Consider the following 23,929-nt stretch of genomic DNA (forward strand, 5'->3'; position numbering starts at 1 on the left):
AACTTGATTTAGTCGAAAACCTAGGCAGCCAACTCAGGCTCAACTCCGCTTGACCTGGGCTTGTTTGGTAAGTGATGGAAAATTCTCCCAGTATATTTTCACTTTTTCCAAAAAAAATCAACTTCAAAACTATCTAATTTTATATCACATCAATAATTTTTTACTACTATTTAAATAAATAAAAAAATTTACTACAATATAATTTTTTTTTACTACTATTTAACACTCATGACTATCTTCCAGTATATTTTTACTTTTTTTTAAAAATAATCAACTTCAAAACTTTTTAATTTTATATCACATTAATAATTTTTTACTATTATTTAAATAAAAAAAATCATTACAATACAATTTTTTTTTTTTTTTTTTTCATTTTTCCATACAAATTCTTTTTACTTTTTCACTTTTCAATACCAATTCTTCTTACTTTATATCACATCTATCATTTCTTACTACTACCCTAAAAAAATTCAACTCACACTCACTTACCAAACATACTCACACTACTCAATCCTACTACTCAAATCCTCAGCCTACTTCCCATTCCCCCCCTCCCACCCCAAAAAAAAGGGGAAAAAAAAAAAGAGAAAGAGAGAAGAAATAAAGAAAAGAAAAATATAATGCTTAAATCATAAGAGATAATATTCAAACTTCAACTAGAAAAAGAAGACTAACCAAAATGGTTGCAGGTTATGAGCTATCTTATATATAGGTTGCTTTACAATGACTGAAACAGATCGAATAGTAAAAGAAATTACAATCATCACCAAATACAGTTACCATGGAGAAGTTTCAAGTAAAGGAATAGATATGGGGATCAGAGAAAAGTTTCATTTGGGTGAAGGGCTAATACAATCTTCTGATTTATAGAAACCAATGTTTTGTCCACGAGAACCTTTGCAAGCTAAGTCTAGTAAAGGACACACTCACGAGAACTTGCGTTGATATCATGCATTACCATGTTCCTCCTAAACTGCTAGTTGATGCCGTATATGTGTCCGGTCTAGTAGAAGAACTAGCTGTGCTGGAAAGGCCTTTTCTTTGAACAAAAACTGGCCCTTTCGGAGTCGGAACTGTTACAGTTTCACTGTCAAGCATAGTAACAACAGTTGACATGGTGGGGCGGTCATTTGGGTCTTCTTGTACGCATAAGAGTCCAATATTTACGCACTTCACGAACTGATCTGCATTGCAAACTTCACATAGAGTCTGGTCCATTAAATCCAACACCTTGTTTTTTACCCACAACATCCATGCCTGAGACAATTTCAAAAATCAAAATTTTTAAGTAGTAGTGAATGACCAAAGAAATTCATGACTACAAAATCTTGAACATACTTACATAACCTATAAGGCTTATGTCTAGTTCCGACAGATAATTCTTTTTTCCACTTATAATCTCAAGTAGAACTACACCAAAGCTAAAAACATCGGATTTGACTGAGAAAAGTCCATCTAATGCATACTCCGGAGACATATAGCCACTGCAATATAATGTTTATCGGTGGATAAGTTAGGAAGTTGTACATTTTTGTGTCTAAATAGAGTTAGGATTGAATTAGCTTTCACAGATACACAATCTACAATTAACTTACTAAGTTCCAGCTAGTCTGGTTGTGTTTGCCCCGATTTCTTTGCCTTCAATCATCCTTGCCAAGCCAAAGTCAGATATTTTGGGATCCATCTCCTCATCTAAAAGAATGTTGCTGGTTTTCAAATCTCTATGGATGATCCTCAATCTGGAGTCATGATGAAGATAAACAAGCCCACGAGCTATTCCGAAAATGATTTTGAAGCGCATCTCCCAGTCCAAAGACATGCGTATCTTTTGATCTTGCAAGTTTTCAATTTATCATTCAAGAGAACAATTTTAGCAACAATAATAAATCAACTTTACTCAAACAAGGTATATTTCAGGCATTGCAAGAGATTAGGAAATGAATTTAGAGAACAACCAAATATAAATAAGTCTAAGCTTTTGTTGGGCATGTACTCATAGAGTAAAATCTTTTCGTATCCTTTTACGCAATATCCCTGAAGTCTGACAAGATTTCTATGTTGAAGTTTTCCAATCAACACCACCTCATTTTTAAATTCTTGTAAGCCTTGTCCTGAGACATTTGAAAGCCTTTTTACCGCAATTTCTTGACCTCCTGGAAATGTGCCCTGAGACACCATACTCCCCATATTACCACTAGGCAAAAACTAGTTTAGATGAAGATTAAACACCAATTAAAATAGTTGAAATCACCTTGTAAACAGGCCCATAGCCCCCCTCTCCGAGCTTGGTCGCATCTGAGAAGCTATCTGTAGCTGCTAGAATGCTTTCCAAATCAAAATAGGGCACATCTATGTCTTTCTCATCTTCTTCTCTGAATTGACCAGAGTCTATCAAGTCTTTGACGTGTTTTTCATTGTCTAACGCACGAAGTGCTCGATTTGTTCTATCAGTATTTCTTCTAATTTCTGAGTTCATAAGACAACCATATATATATATATTAGTTACATGATAATGACGTGAAAGGATAAATAGGTTTATTTTAGTTCCAGGAGACAAAACCCTGAGATTGTGCATGGTGTGCATTATGAAAAGCCAGGCCATTACCTTCTTCCTCAGCCATCTTTCTCCTCCATACATATACACAAGTAATGGTACATGTGAGAGCAAACACGCTTATAAGAGGTACCAAAATGCTAAGAGGCAACCGCTTCTTTCTTTTTGAAGGCTCTTCTAACAACCCAGGAGGATTACCTTCTACAACAAAGAAACAGGCCGGACACCCGTTATGTTTATGATCAAAGTGAACAAGCTCCAATGGGAAAATCAAAATGATAATATAAATAAAATTCAATATATATATATATATATATGTTTAGGGCAATGTGATCATGACACATTGGTAAAGATGATTTTGAAAATATAGGAAACACCTACAAATTTCAACGTAAAATTAGGGGTGATATGTGCTTAATTAGTTGATAAGGGAAAAATTTTCCTGACAGTACTGGCGATCGAAGCGCATTGGAGCACGGTGTGGGATATCAAAGTTGATAGAAACAGGAAAATACTTTCACTAGCTAGCACAGAATCCTTCTTAGCAATACCATTCGCACCGGTCTGGTTCTTTTTTCAATAAGAGGTGCATGTCAGAATATAGATTAAATGATTAAATTCGTACTTTCTTATTAATTTAAGCGTTTGAGATAAGTAGTAATTTAACATGATATGTCAGACATCATGAGTTCAAACCCTAACTCCAAAAACTCACCTCCCGATTTCAATTAAAATTCCATGTGTTAGTATAAGTTGATATGTATGATTAGCATTCTAACCTTCGGTGCAATTTAAAGTGGAGCCATTCCATCGGAAGTTTTGGTTGCAAAGGCACCTCCTCTTTCCATCTCTTGTTATTTTGCAAGTTGAATTTGGCCAGTCCTTGCAGTCTTTTGATAAAGTACAGTTTGGCTCCTGCGGGGGTATCCAACTAATCTCTACTTCAGCTTCAACTTCAGAACGAAAGTTGCTAAAAAAATTGAAGTTCGTGGTCGCATTAAATGGCAATGACTGATTGAGCTGCAGATTTCCTCCTGAATTTCTAGCATTAAGATTTTCTGCATGTTTGACTTGGATGACAAATTTTCGTGTACTTGGATTGATAGTAGCAACACGGTAAGTGCCACTTGGTGCCTTGAAGCTAACCTGGCCTGAGGAGGTGTTGCAGGAGAAACTGAAGTACATGGGGTCGCCGCAATTTGGACTGGTGCTCAGCGGATAGGGGATCGGGTTTGTGCCACAAGGCTCACAATTCCTAACCGTAGATTCTGCAAAAGGAATAAAATTTGGAATAGTAATTAAACACTAAATGATGAGCTTTGGTCCTTGTTGTATTTAAAATCAGAAATAGAAATTAAAATTTGATCTTAAGGTGCGTTACCCAGTCACTTTCTTTAAAAATTATTAATTTGTTTCTTCAGGGTATAAAGAAGCTCATAAATCCTAATTCAGATCATGAGTGGCATCCGTACCATACTAGCTAAAGCAGAAACACAAGCTAATACACTTAAGCATTGCTTGCTTTTAAAGCAATTGCTTAGTATGATTTGTGCCTTATAAATGTTATCTTGACTTTCCTTTTTTCTGCGTAGGACTCTTCTTTGAAGGCTATTTAAAATTTTACGTTTAAAACATTTTCAAACCACAAACTATATATATGGAAATATGATACATTGTTACTCTAAGAAACAACTTCTAATCACCTTTGTCCCCGTGACAATTTTTATTTTTACATTTTTTTTTTTAGATTAAAAAAAAAAAAAAAAAAAAAAAAAAAAAACCCAAAGCTAGCTAGGGAATTAACCACCTTGTCCATGTCAAAAATTGTGTGACAAAAGACCATATCACACCTTTATAAATATACACACACTAGTTTTGAAAATTGTTTTAACACGGTATTATGAAGCTAACAAGCGGCTTGACAAGTCAAGTACTTCTGTAAATACCTGACAGCCCAAGGGTAACAAGTGATCCTGTACATGCAGACAAGGTTATTTCTTCAAATTGTCTAACAAAATTAAACAGAACTATGGATTTAGAGGATAAAAACAAAGATTAGCGCTATGAATTTAAAAATCCACATCGGCAGAGGTGGTTTCTCACTTCGTTTTTAACATCGATCAATTGTGATTTTTTAATTCCCCCCCCAACAAAAATAAAATAAAATAAAATAAAATTACTTTACTAAATTAGCCAGATCAGTATCTATGGATGCAATTCAGCTACTGAATTAACGTGTAAAAAGAGTACCTATAACAGACTTGGGCACACGAACAAAAAGGTTATGACCACCGCTTGTATACTCTTCTTGAAGATTATTTAGATCTGATGTCCAAATCCAACAGATGTCGGTCCCAGTAGTATCATATGAATAAGCCTGGCACTCGATATTTTCAAGGCAGTAGTCTTTTCTGCATTCTGTTTCATTGTTTACTTTGAAATTAGAGTCTGGCTTGCCCACTTTCATCATTTTTAAGCTCAAGAACATGTCGCTCTTGTCGGATGATTTCGAATTTCTGGTACACCCACCCAAAAAATCTCCAGAATCCCAATGCTCCGGGTAACTAGGCTGGAAGCCGGGCAAACATTTGCATACCAACCTATTGTTAATATTGCAGCTGCCGAATTTCCCACAAGCATTGTAAATGCTACATTCGTCTTCCGGCTCCCTCCATATCAAAGACCAATTTCGCTTGTCCACATCCCAGTTCAGATACTGTAATTCCCCGTTATAATTCATCACTAACCTTGTGTTACTAAAAACCCACGAACATCTGGTATACCCGGTACGCGTCAAGCAGTTGCTGTCATATGATAATAACTTGGCTATGGCATCCGGGAAATTGGGCATTTCATCTGAGCTCAAGAAGTTGCCTGACATCCAACTTCTCCAATAATCGCCTGTCTTTTTCGAGATAACGTAGCGGTCCTCTCCTTCATGATCTTGCTTAAACATGAAGTTCCCAGTTCCTGGGTCGCCATCACCTATCCATGAAGTCAACGTCAGCTCTTCATCCATCTTCATACCTGGAAGAAATGTATCAGTTGGATTTTGGAAGCTCTCCCACAGAGTCATCGCATACTGTTCATCCCTTAGGACCAGGTTTCCAGAATCCATGAGCGTCAAATTTCGATTTGTAGACCGATAATTCTCAACACCTTTCCAATAAACTTTTCTAGTATTACTATCCCATACCTTAATCTTGCCATCTTCTGCAATTCCAAAAGAAACTTCGGTGGAACCGTTAAGTACTGGGTTGTCTCTGTTGGCAACCCATACAACTGTTTGTTGATCCCATTTGTACCATATCCCGACATACCTTTTGAGACTAGCGCTTCCCGTAGCGTCGAAGAATCCCAGTTCAAACCTTCCTCCACAGGAGACAAGCGTTTCTCCATGCTTTGAAGTAATCCGCTCTCCATGCTTTAAACTATCTTTGCAACCCACACCTTGTGTTCTCTTTGGACAGGAACACAACAAGAGTATGTACAAGAAGAAGATGGAAGACAGCAAGCAATTACTTGCAGGCAATATGCAGTTGATTTTTCTTGTTTGGCTTACCATTACGAATAAAGCATACAGCGGGTATTGGAAACTAATTTAATTGAAATTTTCTATCATTTCAAGCATACGGAAGATTCTTATCATCTCGTTGCTTGGTTCTATATACCCCTCACGATTTCCTGGTCCAAAAATGATGTTCTTGCTTTTTAACTATTTTCCGTTTGTTTGGACATAAAACGTTTTTTTGTCAGAAAATATTTTTTAAAAATATTTTTTTATTAAAAATATTTTAGGTTAAGTATTCCTCTAGTTTTTGAGTTTTGAAAACTTTATTTTTTAGTCCCTGAATTTTAATTTGCATCACAGATGATACTTCAGTTTTGAAAAATGACCGAATAAGTACCTCGGTTAACTTCTCCGTCCAAAAACTACATGTGGCACTGTATAAAAAAATTAAAAATTAAAAATCTTAAAAAATAAATTAAAAAATAATTATATGAAAACGATTTTGATTTTTTTTTTTTTATTATTTGTCAAGGGGTGGTCGAACCACCTCCCATGGGGTGGTTCGGCCACCCCAGACCGGCCAGCTACCCCCTTGGTTGCCAAGGGGGGTGGCAGCCACCCCTTGTTTTTTTTTTTTTTTTTTTTTTTCCAAATTTTTTTTTAATATTATTTTTTTTAATTCATTTTTAAAGATTTTTAATTTTTAATTTTTTTATATAGTGTCACGTGTCAACCTCTGAGGTAGACATGTGGCGGTCTGTTAGTTTTTTGACAGTGAAGTTAACCGAGGTACCTATTCGGTCATTTCTCAAAACTGAGGTATTATCTATGATGCAAATTGAAACTCAGGAACTAAAAAATAAAGTTTCCAAAGCTCAAGGAATAAAAAGGTGTTTAACCCAAATATTTTTTAGTATTTGTAGCCTACGAAAAATCAGAAATATTTTTTATATTTTCATTCAATCATATTAACCTATAAAACTCAATTTTTATTCAAAACATTAAAATATTAATATAAAAATAATTAAAAAATTAACGTAATAATTTGAGTTCCTACAGTAGTGTGGTGGAAGCTTGTTGGTGGTCTGGTGGTAACTCGATTGTGTTCTGGCGATGGCCTGGCACTGGCTTAGTGTTGGTCTGGTAGCTATTAGCTCGGTAGTGGTTCGGGTTCACCCGATGCTAGCTTGGTGGTAGTCCGGCAATATTTTGGTACTAGCTTAGAGGTGATCCGGTGGTTTGAGAATGAGAAATTCAAACTCGAAAAATAATTTACAAAATTTAAAAATGTAAATCATTTTTAAAAACTAAAAAAAGTTTTTTTGCCCAACCCAAAATATCTCTAGCATAGCAATCCACGTGACAGGAACACAACAAGAGTATGTACAAGGAGAAAACGGAAGACAGCAATCAACTTGCAGCAATATCCAGTTGATTTTTCTTCTATGCTTACCATTACGAATAATTTAACTGAAATTTTCGATCTTTTCACCATTATATATCATCTCGTTGCAAAACATTCTGGTTCTATATCCCCATGCTTTTTAACGACGAAGCTTCCTGATCAACGACTTTCATTATTGTGTGGTCTCCAATTTGTCCATTCCATCTACAATTATGTAATTATATTAACTGATTTTATTATAGTATGAAAAATATTAGAAAATATAGAATATATTTTTAAATGTAAAGTAAAAATAACAAGAAATATAGTACAAATAGTAAATTTAAGAAATAATTTTAAAATAACTTTATCGTTCTAGAAAGTAAATTAAAGAAGGTAATAAATACTGCTATAAAAGAAAAGAAGAAGATAACTCTAAAATAATTATATACAATTAACAGATCATTAAATATTAATGGTAGATAGAAAAATAAAGAAAGTTACTGTAAAGTGTATTTGGTTTTAGAACTTAAAGGTAGTTTCGTTATCTAAATTTAATGAGTAATCATACATGTATATTAAGTGTTCATCAAGTGTCCATAAAAAAATGAGGTAACATTTAAAATCACCATTGGACATGTGATTGATCAAATAGTGATTTTAAAAGCTACCTCATATTATGGACACTTAATGTACTATTAAAATTACTCAAATTTAATATATGCTCTGTTTGTTTGGACATAAAATATTTTCTAGAAAATATTTTTTGTATTTTTCGGTGTTTAGTACAACCGAAAATGATGGTCAACGAAAATCATTTTTAGTTTGGCTGTAAAAGCCTCTTTAAGTTTTGGAAAACAATTTACGGTTTTTCTATATTTAAACTCTTCATTCTTGCACGCATGTTTGTTAGAATCCGCCACCGCCGGGCATTGGAGTTTGTTGGTAGCACAAATCTACCATTGAAGGTCCCCGAATTTTGGTATCCGATTACTAGAATTCGGCAGCACTGGCTGGATTCCAACGACATCACCGGAATCCGACAACAGCTGCCAGAATCTGGCAATTTGTGCTAGAATCCGACGACGTCCGGCCAAACTGGCTAGAATCTAACCAATATAGCCGGAATCTGGTCATTGTCGCCAGATTCCAATCTCCATCACCGGATTCCAGCAACAGTAACTGGAATTCGGGAAAAGTGGCCAAAATCCTGCCAGCTAGTGACGGAATCTCATCAACGGTTGTTTTTCACTATCGGTGATTTTTTCGTAAGAGCCAAACGCCGAAAAATATTTTTAGAAAAAAGATTTTCTTGAAAATATATTCCGATGGAAAACATTTTACGTCAAAATAAAAGGAGTATAAAAAATTAAAATTAAAAAAAAAAAAAAAAAAAAAAAAAAAAAAAGAAAAGAAAAGAAAAAGATCTCCCCAAATCAATATAATATTTAAATCCCATGGGCTAAAACTTGCAGATTATATCCTACCATACTTGCAGATTATATCCTACCCTCGCGAATCCAAATTAAAGCTCCAACATTATCTTTTTAATTGCATGCCTCACGTCTTATTTTATTTTATTTTTTGAACAAAAGTTTGGAACTTTTATTAGGAAAACGTCAAAACAGCTAGGGACATGAAAAATTCCTGCCTAAAATATCACAAATGCAAGTTAGAGTTTCTTCAATCCAAATCCTATTTATGACATACAAAATAGCCTATCAGGTTATGGTATGAGCAGGCGCATTCACGCTTCTCTTGACATATACGACGTTTCACAATCTTCAGAAGCGAAAACCCTTTTTAATTCCATCCATTACATGTCTAAATTTACTCTAATTATTCCCCTCTGCTTTAATCGCCGTAACAATCTGTAAGGCATCCCCTCAAATATAATGTCATTAAAACCAATCTCTTAACATAACTCCACGGCATGTCAAGCTGCCAAAGCTTCCGCTACTGCTGGTTCGGCTACGGCATTCCTTGTAGAGGTTTTCTATAGTCTTTTTCTAATGGGGAAAAATAAAACCAATGTGTTTTGATTCTTGCCGAACAAGATTTACACAATTTTTATATAACATACAAACATAGAGTGGAACTCATATGATGAGTCTCACTCATATAAATCTCACCTAATATAAATATGTTGTATAAAAATTATATAAATTCAATGTGTAAATATCATTTCTCAAAACTAAAAGGTGCTTTTCGTTACATCAATGACAGATTCAAAAGCAATTTCTCGTGGCGTGCAATAAGTAATAGCGACAATTCAAATGTTTTGTCATCATCAAAAAAAAAAAGTTTTGTCATCGTCTAGGTTTTCCAAGTGTGAAAGGAGCCTTCTAACGGGAATGACAGGCTTTAGAGACCCCCTCCCTTTCCCGTCACCCCCAACATGTTATACTGGCTCCACTTACTTGTATTGCACATCACTATATATTCTGACGTTTCAATTCCACCTTGGGTACAGCAGAGGCCCAGAGCATTTTTGTCTCGAACACTGCTTTTTGGAAATGTTTTTTTTTCCTTTCTACTTCAATATAATTGAAAGAAATATGTTATATCCGCATCTTTTATATATATTTTTTATATTATTTTTTTAAATCAATTATTGAATCTGTATGATTCACATGTGAATTCTTATGGATCCTACAAATTTAATAATTGATTTAAAATAATTTTGCCATGTGAATTCCATTGTCAGTAATCCAGTAGCCCCGCTTCAAAGTATCTCTAGCATCGCAATCCACGCGACAGAAACACAACATGAGGATGTACAAGGAAAAGATGGAAGAAAGCAAGCAACTTGCAGACAATATGCAGTTGATTTTTCTTCTATGGCTTACCATTACGAATAATTAATTTAACTGAAATTTTCAACCACGCTGATTGAGGATGCAATTATCATCTCGTTGCAAAACATTCTGGTTCGATATCCCCATGTTTTTTAACGACGAAGCTTCCTGATCAACAACTTTCATTATTGTGTGGTCTCCAATTTGTCCATTCCATCTACAATTATGTAATTATATTAATTGATTTTATTATAGTATGAAAAATATTAGAAAATATAGAATACATTTTTAAATGTAAAGTAAAAATAACAAGAAATATAGTACAAATAGTAAATTTAAGAAATAATTTTAAAATAACTTTATCGTTCTAGAAAGTAAATTAAAGAAGGTGATAAATACTGCTATAAATGAAAAGAAGAAGATAACTCTAAAATAATTATATAGAATTAACATATCATTAAATATTAATGGTAGATGGAAAAATAAAGAAAGTTACGGGGAAGTGTATTTGGTTTTAGAACTAAAAAGTAGTTTTGTTACTTAAATTTAATGAGTAATCCTATATGTATATTAAGTGTTCATTTAGTGTCCATAAAAAAAATGAGGTTACATTTAAAATCACCATTGGACATGTAATTAATCAAATGATAAGTTTAATTAAATAGTGGTTTTAAAAGCCACCTCATATTATGGACACTTGATGGACACTTAATGTACTATTAGAATTACTCAAATTTAATGCTCTGTTTGTTTGGGTGTAAAATATTTTCTAGAAAATATTTTTTGTATTTTTCGGTGTTTAGTGCAACCGAAAATGATGGTCAACGAAAATCATTTTTCAGTTTGACTGTAGAAGCCTCTTTAAGTTTTGGAAAACAATTTACTATTTTTCTATATTTAAACTCTTCATTCTTGCACACACGTTTGTTAGAATCCCCCACCGCCGGGCATTTGAGTTTGTTAGTAGCCTGAATCTACATTCGAAGGTCCCTAAATTTTGGTATCCGATTGCTAGAATTCAGTGGCACTGGCTAGATTCCAGCGACATCACCGAAATCCGGCAACAGCTGCTAGAATCTGGCAATTTGTGCCAGAATCCGACGACGTTCGGCCAAACTGGCCGGAATCTAACAAATACTGCCGGAATCCGGCTGTACCGTGCCAGATTCCAGTCAGTTTGGCCGGAATCTAGCCATTTGTGTCGGAATCTGGCCATTGCCGCCGGATTTCTGTCTCCATCACCAGATTCCAACAACAGTAACCAAAATTCAGGAAAAGTAGCCAATTCTACCGGCTGTCTCTGCCAGCCAGTGACGGAATCTCATCACCGGTTGTTTTTCACCGTTAGTGATTTTTTCTTAAGAACCAAAGCCGAAAAATATTTTTAGAAAAAAGATTTTCTTGAAAATATATTCCGATGGAAAACATTTTACGTCAAAACAAATAGAGCATAAAAAATTGAAAAAAAAAATTGAAAAAAAAAAAAAAAAAAGATCTCCCCAAATCAATATAATATTTAAATCCCATTGGCTAAAACTTGCAGATTATATCCTACCATACTTGCAGATTATATCCTACTCTCGCGAACCCAAATTAAAGCTCCAACATTATCTTTTCAATTAATTGCATGCCTCACGTCTTATTTTATTTTTTGAACAAAAGTTTGGAACTTTTATTAGGAAAACATCAAAACAGCTAGGGACATGAAAAACTCCTGCCTACAATATCACAAATGCAAGTTGGAATTTCTTCAGTCAAAACCCTATTTATGACATATGAAATAGCCTCTCAAGCTATGGTATGAGCAGCCGCATTCACGCTTCTCTTGACATATACCACGTTTTACAATCTTCAGAAGCAAAAACCCTCTTTAATTCCATCCATTATATGTCTAAATTTACTCTAATTATTCCCCTCTACTTTAATCGCGGTAACAATCTGTAAGGCATCCCCCTCCAATATAATGTCATTAAAATCCATCTCTTGACATAACTCCACGGCATGTCAAGTTGCCAAAGCTTCCGCTACTACTGATTCGGCTACCACATTCCTTGTAGAGGTTTTCTTTAGTCTTTTTCTAATGGGGAAAAATAAAACCAATGTGTTTTGATTCTTGCTAACAAGATTTACACAACTTTTATAGAACATACAAACATAGAGTGGAACTCATATGATGAGTCTCACTCGTATAAATCTCACCTAATATAAGTATGTTGTATAAAAATTATATAAATTCATTTTGTAAATATCATTTCTCAAAACTAAAAGGTGCTTTTCGTTACATCAATGACAGATTCAAAAGAAATTTCTTGTGGCGTGCAATAAGTAATAGCGACAATTCAAATGTTTTGTCATCATCAAAAAAAAAAGTTTTGTCATCGTCTAGGTTTTCCAAGTGTGAAAGGAGCCTTCTAACGGGAATGACAGGCTTTAGAGACCCCCTCCCTTTCCCGTCACCGCCAACAACATGTTATTCTGGCTCCACTTACTTGTATTGCACATCACTATATATTCTGACGTTTCAATTCCACCTTGGGTACAGCAGAGGCCCAGAGCATTTTTGTCTCGAACACTGCTTTTTTGAAATGCATTTTTTTCTTTTCTACGTCAATATAATTGAAAGAAATATGTTATATCCACGTCTCTTATATATATTTTTTTATATATTATTTTTCTAAATCAATTATTGAATCTGTATGATTCACATGTGGATCCTTATAGGTTCTACAAATCCAATAGTTGATTTAGAAAAATTATGTACAAAAAATATGTATGTAATATATCTCTATTTGTTATGAATGCATTCATGCATTTGGTGGATGACCAAGTAGTTTCATCTATTGGAATTCTACATATTTATGTCATCTTTTAAAATTCCATAACATTCATGTAATACATTGATGTAGCCTTTTAATTCATGTCCTATCATTTCCTATTCCTTAACCTCCCACTTTGATTCTATGTCTATAAAAGGGAGTATTGGGTACTTTGTAAAACACACAATTATAGAGAAGAATCATACATAGTTCCTGAAGAACTAGTTTTATATTTACAATCTCTTTATCTTGTCTTGTTATTTTCATTAATTTTACAACACGTTATCAGCACGAAGCTCTAGCCAGTTGTTGTGTTCTTTTGATCTGCAACACCAAAAGCTATCCGTGGGATATTCTTCAATCATTGTAAGTCTCTTTAAGATTTAGTAATCTTATTATCTATTTTGTTAATTAACATTCTAACATATGCTTAGAAATTTTTATTGTTTTAAGAATCATATTAAAACATATGAATCTTATGATTCATGTGCGATTAATATGAACTAAAATGTTATCATTTTTATAATGCTATGAATATTGATGTTATGAATCTTGGAAATACACTACTAAGAATGAAAATCAAGCATCCTAGCAGGATCGTGATAAAACAATGAATGAAAATCAAGCATCCCAGCAGGATGCGCTAAAGCAATAATTTTTCTTCGCCATCATCTACATGATGAATTAAATAAAAATGAGTACCTTATTATAAAAGATCCATTGACCTTGTGGAATAATTTGAGGGAGAGATACAAGTACCAGAAGATTGTTATCCTCCCAAAAAGCACATTATTGTTGGATGCACCTGAAGTTGCACTCTTTAAAATCAGCTCACAGTTAAAACTGTGCACTTATGATGATATATACCATATTTCATGCCTCGAATGTGCTCCTGCAGCAACAATATCGATTGCGTAATTTTACAAGATATTCTGAACTAATATCTTGTCTTCTAGTGGCTGAGCAAAACAACGAGCTATTAATGAAAAATCACCAATCTCGTCCAACGAGTTCTACACCATTTCCTGAAGCAAATGGAACCTCATTTTGTGGTAATAAAGGAAACCATTATCGTGGACGTGGACGTGGTAGAAAATATATATATATATATATATATATATATATATATATATATATATATATATATATATATATATATATATATATATATATATATATATATATATATATATATATATATTATAGAGGTCAATGGGAACGTACTCATAATTCTTACAAAAGAAGTGTTCATTTCCACCAGAAGTGAAACCACACTGAGGCGAAAGAATATAAAAACAAAGGTTTACAGAATAAACCTACAAAGAACTATGAAGATCGATAAATGTTACAGGTGTAATATGAAAAGACATTTGTCGCGTACCTGCCGTACGCATAAACATCTGATCGACCTATATCAAGCATCCATAAAAGAGAAAGAAAAGTGGATTAAAATGAATATTGTTAATCACAGTAATCCTGTAGTAATATATATATGTTTTCATTATGTTGTCAATTTTAATTTTATTTTGATTAATGAAATTTAATATTTACTTTATTATGTATGGAGGTATGGGTCATACTGATGGAATGATTAATTCCAAAATGATTGGTGAAGATTTGTGTCTAGCAGACAGTTGTACAACGCACACAATTCTTAGAGATAAGAAATATTTTCAATACTTAATATTAAACAAAGCTAGTGTCAATACAATATCAGGTTCATCAAACCTAATTGAAGGCTCTGGAAGAGCAAATATTATATTGCCAAAAGGAACAAAATTTTGTATTGATGATGCTTTGTATTCTTCTGAATCTAGAAGAAATTTAATCAGTTTTAAAGATATTCGTCTAAATGGTTATCATGTTGAAACCACTAATGAAGGGGCAGTGACGAATATCTTTATATTACTTCAATAATTTCGGGCCAGAAGCTCATATTGGAAAAACTGTCTGCTTTCTCTTCCGGGTTGTATTATACAACAATAAGAACAATTGAATCACATGTTGTGATGCACCAGAAGTGCTCTAATCCAAAAATGTTTTTGCTTTGGCATGATCGTCTTGGACATCCGGGAACAATTATGATGCGTCGAATAATTGAGAACTCTCATGGGCATCCCTTAAAGAACCAGAAGATTCTTTTACAAAGTGATTATCCTTGTGCTGCATGTTCTCAAGGTAAACTTGTAATAAAACCATCACCTTCTAAGGTAATTCTTGAATCTCTATCATTTTTACAAAGAATTCAAGGGGATATATGTGGGCCAATTCACCCTCCATGTGGGCCATTTCGATATTTTATGGTTTTAATAGATGCATCAACTAGATGGTCACATGTTTGCCTACTTTCTACTCGTAATGTTGCATTTGCTAGACTTCTTGCCCAAATAATTAGATTACGGGCACAATTCCCTAATTATCCAATTCAATCTATTCGGATGGATAATGCGGGTGAATTTACATCTCAAGCATTTTATGATTATTGCTTGTCAATCGGTATTAATGTTGAGCATCCTGTTGCTCATACACATACTCAAAATGGTTTAGCTGAATCGTTTATTAAACGACTTCAGTTAATTGCTCGACCTTTGCTTATGAAATCAAAACTGTCTGTTTCTGCTTGGGGACATGCAATATTACATGCTGCATCATTAGTTCGGATCAGACCAACATCTTACCAAAAATATTCCCCTTTACAACTTACATTTGGTCAACCACCAAATATTTTTCATTTTCGCATTTTTGGTTGTGCTGTATATGTTCCAATTGCTCCACCTCAGCGCACTAAAATGGGACCTCAACGTAGACTTGGGATTTATATTGGTTTTGACTCTCCATCTATTATTAGATACCTTGAGCCTTTAACTGGTAATATTTTTAAAGCACGTTTTGAAGATTGTCATTTTGATGAAAATATATTCCCATCACTAGGGAAAGAAAAGTCGTTGCCAGAAGCACGACAAGAAATCACTTGGAATAATTCGACGTTATCTCATTTTGATCCTCGTACAAATCAGTGTGAACTAGAAGTTCAGAGGATCATTCATTTGCAGAGTATTGCAAATCAATTGCCGGATGCATTTACTGACAGCAAGAAAATAATTAAGTCTCACATTCAAGCTGCTAATACTTCAGCAAAGATAGAAGTCCCTGTAGGACAATTAACTAATACAGCAACAAATGAGTCTAAGGCACGCCTGAAGCATGGAAGACCTATTGGTGCAAAGGATAAGATTCCCCGGAAGAGAAAAGCACAAGGAAATGAAATCGGCGCTCCTGAAGAGGCCTTACCCACAACACAGGCAATGAAAATTGATCCATCCAAACTTTCTGTACAAAATTCTCCTAGAAAGATATCCCCTGAAGTGGAACCTCTTGAAGAGGAATCTCCTGAAGAGTTACCTCCTGAAGAGGATCAGGTACCTGAAAATAATGAGATCTCAATAAATTATATAAGTACAGGAGAAATATTGGATAGAAATAAAATTGTTGTCGACAACATATTTTCATTTAAAGCTGCATTTGACATTACCAGAAGTAATGATGATATTGAACCACAATCCGTCGAAGAATGTCGACGTAGAAATGATTGGCCAATGTGGAAGGAAGTAATTCAAGCAGAATTGAACTCACTAACAAAACGTGAAGTATTTGGACCTGTAGTCCAAACACCAGAAGGTGTGTCGCCTGTTGGATAAGTGGGTATTTGTACAAAAACGTAATGAGAAAAATGAAATTGTGAGATACAAAGCAAGACTTGTTGCACAAGGTTTCTTGCAGAAACCATGTATTGATTATGAAGAAACATATTCCCCTATAGTGGATGCAATTACATTTAGATTTTTGATTAGCTTGGTAGTTATAGAAAGTTTGGATATGCGTTTAATGGATGTGGTTACAGCATATTTATATGGATCACTTGATAATGATATATACATGAAAATTCCTGAAGGATACAAAATGCCTGAAGCATATAATTTCAAATCCCGAAGTATTTATTCTATCAAGCTACAAAGATCTTTATACGGGTTAAAGCAATCTGGACGCATGTGGTACAATCGTCTTAGTGAATATTTATTGAAAGAAGGATTTGAGAATAATCCAATTTGTCCATGCGTTTTCATTAAGAAATCAGAATCTGGATTTGCTATTATTGTAGTTTTTATAGATGATTTAAATCTTGTCGGAACTCCAGAAGAGCTCACAAAAACTGCCACTTATCTAAAAAATGAGTTTGAGATGAAAGATCTTGGAAAGACAAAATTTTGTCTTGGCTTACAGATTGAACATTTTCAAAATGGAATTCTTGTTCATCAATCAACATACACAGAAAAAGTCCTGAAGCACTTTTACATGGAGAAAGCTCATCCTTTGAGCACTCCAATGGTTGTTCGTTCACTTGATGTGAAAAATGACCCTTTTCGTCCTCGAGAAGATGACGAAGAAATTCTTGGTCTTGAAGTACCATATCTTAGTGCAATTGGCGCGCTCATGTATCTTGCAAATTGCACACGACCTGATATAGCATTTTCAGTTAATTTACTAGCAAGATACAGTTCTGCACCAACTCGAAGGCATTGGAATGGGGTCAAACATGTTCTACGTTATCTTCGTGGAACAACTGACATGGGATTATTTGATCCAAGAGGTTCAAATTCACAATTAGTTGGATATGCAAATGCGGGTTTTCTTTTTGATCCGCATAAAGGTAGATCTCAAACAGGATATCTATTTACATGTGGAAGTACTGCTATTTCATGGAGATATGTCAAGCAAACACTTGTTGCTACTTCTTCAAATCACTCAGAAATTATTGCAATTCATGAAGCAAGTCGGGAATGCATATGGCTAAGATCACTAATTCAACACATTCAAGAAAAGTGTGGTTTATCCACAATCAAAGATAGCCCGACAATATTATATGAAGATAATGCTGCTTGTATCACACAGATCAGAGGAGGATACATTAAAGGTGATAGAACAAAACATATTTCACCAAAATTCTTTTATACACATGAGCTCCAGAAGAGTGGTGATATTGATGTGAAGCAGATACAATCAAGTGACAATTTAGTAGATTTATTTACCAAAACATTACCAACTGCAACATTTAAGAAGTTGGTGAATAACATTGGAATGCGCCGACTCAAGGATCTTTCATCATAAACAATTGAAGCTCTTCATCCTAATGAGGGGGAGTAAAATGATTATGCTGATTGTACTCTTTTTCCTTCGCTAAGGTTTTTCCTACTGGGTTTTCCTTTGCAAGGTTTTAATGAGGCAAACCTAAAGTATATGACGACACACAAGAATAATGTACTTTTTTTTCCTTCGCCACAGGTTTTTTTCCCACAGGGTTTTTCCTTGGCAAGGTTTTAATGAGGCATATTCTTAGTGTATGGTCATCAAGGAGGAGTGTTATGAATGCATTCATGCATTTGGTGGATGACCAAGTAGTTTCATCTATTGGAATTCTACATATTTATGTCATCTTTTAGAATTTCATAACATTCATGTAATACATTGATGTAGCCTTTTATTTCATGTCCTATCCTTTCCTATTCCTTAACCTTCCACTTTGATTCTATGTCTATTAAAGGGAGTATTGGGTACTTTGTAAAACACACAATTATAGAGAAGAATCATACATAATTCCTGAAGAACTAGTTTTATATTTACAATCTCTTTATCTTGTCTTGTTATTTTCATTAATTTTACAACACTATTATTATTTACATTTTTTTTTTATGGTTCCGTCATTGCAAATTACTATATTGCACTTCTCCTTTTCTAAATTGACTATAGCATTCCCACCATATATGTTGACCACATGTAATTTTAAACATCTCTAACAAAATAGTCAAATTTAATTATTATGAGTTATTTTTTTTCTCTAGTAGAATAGGCAGAACAAAATTTTTCCTTCTAGTATGAATAGTAAATAGGCTCTTCTACCTATTCACTATTCACACTACAAAGAATTTTTTACTATTTTCTCTCTCTTCTTCTTCTTCTTCTTCATATCTCTCTCTCTCTCTCTCTCTCTCTCTCTCTCTCTCTCTCTCTCTCTCTCTCTCTCTCTCTCTCTCTCTCTCTATGTTGAAAAGGGCTAAAAACGAGCCAAAAACTTAAAAGGGCACTGTCTGCGGGCCATGAATAAATAAAAATTGATGAGCCCACTTGGGCGGTTATCGGTAGGACCTGTGGGCCTAGAACCGACTAGGGGTCTACTGCGGGCCAAGAAAAAAAAAATGAGCCTAATTGGGTAGTTATTGGTTCCTAGAATCGAGTAGGGGCCAACTGCGGGCCAAGAAGAAAAAAAGATGATCCCAATTGGGTGGTTATCAGGTTGGTGCACCAATCCTGACATGGCGCGTTGCGAGCGTGAAGTGGTCCGTTTGTTCCACACTTTCTTTTTTTTTTTCGAAACCAACTGGATGGGTTCGGATCTGGTGCATGCAGAAGCACTCTAAGCTTGTGAGCTTGGCTAAAGGATATGATCTAGTATGAGTGAGTACATCAAAAGGAGAATATGACCTCAGGGCTGTGACCTAGTGTGGAACATATAGGTGAACATGTGGTTTGTGATCTAGTGTAATGGAGGTACAGGTGGAAATGCGGGCTGAGATTTGATGTGACGCACATAAGCTAGACAGGTGAGCCTTGGCGGTGCATTGAAGAGAGTGACAATGACTATGGCTATGCTCTAGGCAGATATAGGACGATCGGCGTTAGATCTGTTTGATGGTGTGACTGTCAAGGTGGTTGGAGGACTGTGGTGGCGCGTGGCTAAACGGGCAGAATCTTTGGGCGGGGTGTGACATGGATTATGTCTGTGATTTTGGCGGCGATGGACACGTTTACTTCAGATCTATCAATTGACACTACTAACAAGGTGATTGGACGACTTTGGACGTGCAGAGTTTCAAAGGCAAAAACTCTTAACGACGCATGGAGGCGTGACTGTATTGTTTAAGCAAAGAAAAGATGGCTATGATACCATGTTGAGATTTGTGTATAAATCTAAAATAGAATAAAAGCGGAATAGTAGCGGAAGCAAGAGAGAAAAAAGAAAGAAAACTTTCGTGGTTCGGTTTATGACTTACGTCCACAGGGTAAAACTCAAACGGTTACATTGTGCTCATTAATTTGATTGTTTAGAATACATAGGTCCCTATTTATAGTTGAATAAGTTGACCTAATAAGTAAACCTAAATCGACTTATACTAGGAAATACAAATCGACCTAGACTAGGAAATATAAATCAAGAATATTATATCAAGAAAAAGAAAAAGAACCAGCAGCCACCCCTAGATATTAGGGCTGGCACGAGCAATCCCGATGGGTTGGGGTGGCCCACAGGCCACGCACAGCAAGATCTAGGGGTGGACCGAATCCACTCCCACCTGATTTAGGGGCGGCCTTCCGGCCACCTCCCGCCACCTCTGGGGTTGGCTACCCAACATGTAGCCACCCCTTTTTGGTTTTATATATGTATATTTTTAATATTTTTTTTTTATTAAAAGTGACACGTGTCATCATTTTATTAATGTTTACTCCTAACGGAATCTATCAAATGTTTTAATGAAATTTGACTCCATATACAAAGTTATTTTTTTGGCATACACCGGAAATCTCTGAATTCACTTTGATATATCAGAAAATGATTTATAATTTAGACTAATTACATGGGCTGATTTTACATTTATCATTTGAAAAGTTAGAGGAAGATGCCTGGAAAAACCAAGGCAAAACTTACCAAAAAAAAATGGGTATGAAAAAAAATTGGAAAAAGAAAGAAAGAAGCCAGCCACCTGATGTTTCACCGTTAATTTGTAGCCTCGCAGATTTTCAGAATAAACTTGGTTTGAGATAGGGGAAAAGCTTGCTGCACAACAGTGCACAATCACTCACATGGGTAGGATCCAAATGAGTGGGTGGGTTCCACTCATGTGAGTGAGTTGTGCAAGGATCAGCCCCCTTAAGATAGATATTCTGAACCAAGGAAACTGAAATAACTAAAATACTCCTTAATTAAATAAATAAATAAATAAATAGAAAGTGAAAAAAAGAAAAGAAAAAAAGAAAAAAAAAGGGTTCAATTGTGTTGACCCACGATGCGGCAGTGTGTCCTTGGTGACCAATGATGTAATACCCTGTTTTAAATTAGGATTAAAAACACTTTAATAAAGGCTTAAGAGATAAATAAAAAATAATATTTAAGGTAGAAATTAGGAAAACCAAAATTCGGGAAACACTTGTTGAAATGTCGTTACTTGCCCGCATTTCCGTTTTCAGCGTCAACGGTAAACGCCTAGAAATTAATTTTTATTATTGCGGGTCTAATTTACACATCGATAATTTCTTGGTGTTTATCGGGATGGATGATCTAGCGAAGTTGTGGGGAAAGTTCTCTTTGGGAGAGAAGGAAAGTACGGGAGTTTCTTTGGATACTCCAGAACTCAATCCTCTAGTAAAAAGGGGGAGAACATGCCTGGTAGGAAAACTGCAGTCAGAACGTATTGTTCCGAAGGAATATTATAAGGCCCCCTTGGTGCGTGCATGGCGACCTACTGGCTCGTTATCTTTTAATGTGATAGGGCGGAATATGTTTGTGGTGGAGTTTGAACATGAATGGGACAAAACCCGAATCATGGAAGGTCGACCATGGCTGTTTGATGGTCATTTGGTCTCGTTGGCTGAATTCAATGGTCTCACTCCCCCGGCCAAAATGAACTTCAATCAAGACTCTTTTTGAGTAAGGATGTATAACCTTCCTCTTACCTGCATGGGGAGAAATACAGGCCAGAAGATTGGAGAATCTGTTGGAGTGGTGGAAGAGGTGGATATCTACGATGAGGAGGCAGGGTGGGGAGAATATCTACGGGTAAAGATTAAAATCGATCTCCACAAACCACTGGCTAGGGGCCACATGCTACATCTACAGAACCGATCAACCTGGGTGGCTTTTCACTACGAGAAGCTTCCCAAATTCTGTTATCAATGTGGTGTGGTTATGCATGATCGAGTGGGATGTGACCTGATCGGTAGTCGAATGAAGACTGGTGAAGATGACTCGCAGGCTTATGGTCCTTGGCTGAGAGTTGTGTTCCCACAAAGAAGATTTGCTGGAAGGGAGGCTCGGTTTAGGAGGACTGATTCAGACGGTGTTTTTACAGGGCATCCAGAACGAGAAAGACCCAGCTATCCGTTCAACGCCGCAAGGTCATCAACCCCGGCTGCAGGAGGATGGACGTCGGGTGACGCTGTTGGCAACGTTTGTGAAATCCCGTCCGGTGGCGGCGGTTCACAAGCCAGAAACCCTAGCTCATTAAGGAAGGAGATGGTTACGGAAACTTTACCAACGCTTCAGGTGGAAGATCAGGCGGACGAGATTTCGGCGGATGTAACGGCTTCTTGTAATGGAAAGTCTTTAAAAGGGAAGGATCCGTTGAATGGAAGTGGCGTGGACTGTGGTGGGGATACTATGAAAAGACTGAATAAGGAGAAGAATCTCAAGTACTTGGGCCGTTGGCATATAGGCCAAGGGCGTATGGTCTATGAAGTTGTAGAGGAGACTTCTAGTCTGCTCCACTTGGCTAAGGATCCAGTGGATCACACGTATCTCCCACGTGGCTTATTTTCCAACCCACAAAGTGTTCCAAAGTCTCCACAAGGCTCAGAGAAAGAGACACACGTGTTAGAAGATGTTGAACTCTCCTCGGACAGTAACATTCAGACGCTGGGTGATCACTTGGTTACAGGGTTAGTGCGGTCCTAGAAGAAGAGAGCGTGGATGACCCAGACGGTGTCGGCTCCTACTGAGTTGAAGGAAGCGACGGTGGGAAAGAGAAAGGGAGACAAACAACCGGAGGGTAGAGATGGAGGGCGCCAGAAGGAGGGTAAGCTTTCTTGGGCACTTAAAACTACGGTGGCAACAAATCAGGCGGAGGCTGGTCATCAGCCCCGCCCTACCCAATGATTGCCTTGAGTTGGAACTGCCGGGGGCTTGGGAACCCCCGGACAGTTCGAGACCTACACCGGATGGTGAGGGAAAAAAAACCCGGTTTGGTCTTCCTTATGGAAACCAAACTAAAGAGACAGAGGATGGAACTTGTCAAGACAAAACTTGGTTTTGATGAGTTATTTGTGGTTGATTGTATTGGCAAGAGCGGTGGTTTGGCGTTAATGTGGAAGAATGAGATGAAAGCTCAGATCCAAAACTATAGCCAGCGGCACATTAATGCTATTTTACGGTGTGGATTGTCGGCGATGGAGTGGAAATTCACAAGTTTCTATGGTCATCCAGAGGTGGCAAAACGTCCGGAAGCTTGGGCCCTTCTCCGGCATTTATCAAAGCTCCGCCCTGACCCCTGGCTGTGTCTGGGTGATTTTAACGAAATCATCAACGAAACTGAAAAATCAAGCTCGTCTGTTCGGCCCCGTCGACAGATGTTGGCCTTTAAACAGGTTCTGGATGAATGTGGTCTAGATGACTTGGGCTTCATTGGACCCAGATACACCTGGTGTAATGGTAGGAATGGGGGAAATCACACGAGAGAGAGAGAGAGACTTGACAAAGCTGTGGCGACCAGAAGATGGTGTACTCTATTTGATGGTGTTCAGGTGACTGTTCTGACCCGTTATGCTTCAGACCACCATCCCCTCTTGGTGGATTTCTCAAACTCCAAGGACATCCAATGGATAAAGAATCGAAGATTTCGATACGAAGCAAGCTAGACTAAAAGCCGGGAGCATAGGGAGGTAGTCAAGAAGATGTGGAAAGCGAAGCCCTCAGTGAGGGATGCATGGAAGTTTTTAATAACCTCATTGGCTGTAGGCGTTCCTTGAAACAGTGGGTGAGAA

The 23,929-nt window shown here is 36.2% G+C and overlaps 1 protein-coding gene across 1 annotated transcript; it reads right to left on the reverse strand.

The window, feature by feature from the left end:
- Nucleotides 1-655: 655 nt before the first annotated feature.
- Nucleotides 656-6,249, reverse strand: LOC133860749 (G-type lectin S-receptor-like serine/threonine-protein kinase At4g03230). Its single transcript, XM_062296358.1, has 8 exons — nt 4,805-6,249; nt 3,334-3,822; nt 2,606-2,755; nt 2,252-2,466; nt 1,956-2,166; nt 1,596-1,833; nt 1,343-1,484; nt 656-1,257 (listed from the first exon to the last, which is right to left on the reverse strand). Exons 1-8 carry the CDS (start codon nt 6,117-6,119, stop codon nt 955-957), a joined length of 3,063 nt encoding a protein of 1,020 aa, XP_062152342.1. The 5' UTR covers nt 6,120-6,249; the 3' UTR covers nt 656-954.
- Nucleotides 6,250-23,929: the final 17,680 nt, after the last annotated feature.

Source organism: Alnus glutinosa, chromosome 2, assembly GCF_958979055.1.
Source record: "Alnus glutinosa chromosome 2, dhAlnGlut1.1, whole genome shotgun sequence".
Classification (NCBI taxonomy): domain Eukaryota; kingdom Viridiplantae; phylum Streptophyta; class Magnoliopsida; order Fagales; family Betulaceae; genus Alnus; species Alnus glutinosa.

What these genes read in the sequence shown, in the direction of transcription:
- LOC133860749 (XM_062296358.1), bottom strand. Translation starts at nt 6,119, where the DNA reads ATGGTAAGCCAAACAAGAAAAATCAACTGCATATTGCCTGCAAGTAAT. An exon ending in ACCAGACTAGCTGGAACTTA is followed by an intron (nt 1,485 to 1,595) that starts GTAAGTTAATTG and finishes ATTATATTGCAG; the next exon opens with TGGCTATATGTCTCCGGAGT. An exon ending in ACATAAGCCTTATAGGTTAT is followed by an intron (nt 1,258 to 1,342) that starts GTAAGTATGTTC and finishes AAATTGTCTCAG; the next exon opens with GCATGGATGTTGTGGGTAAA.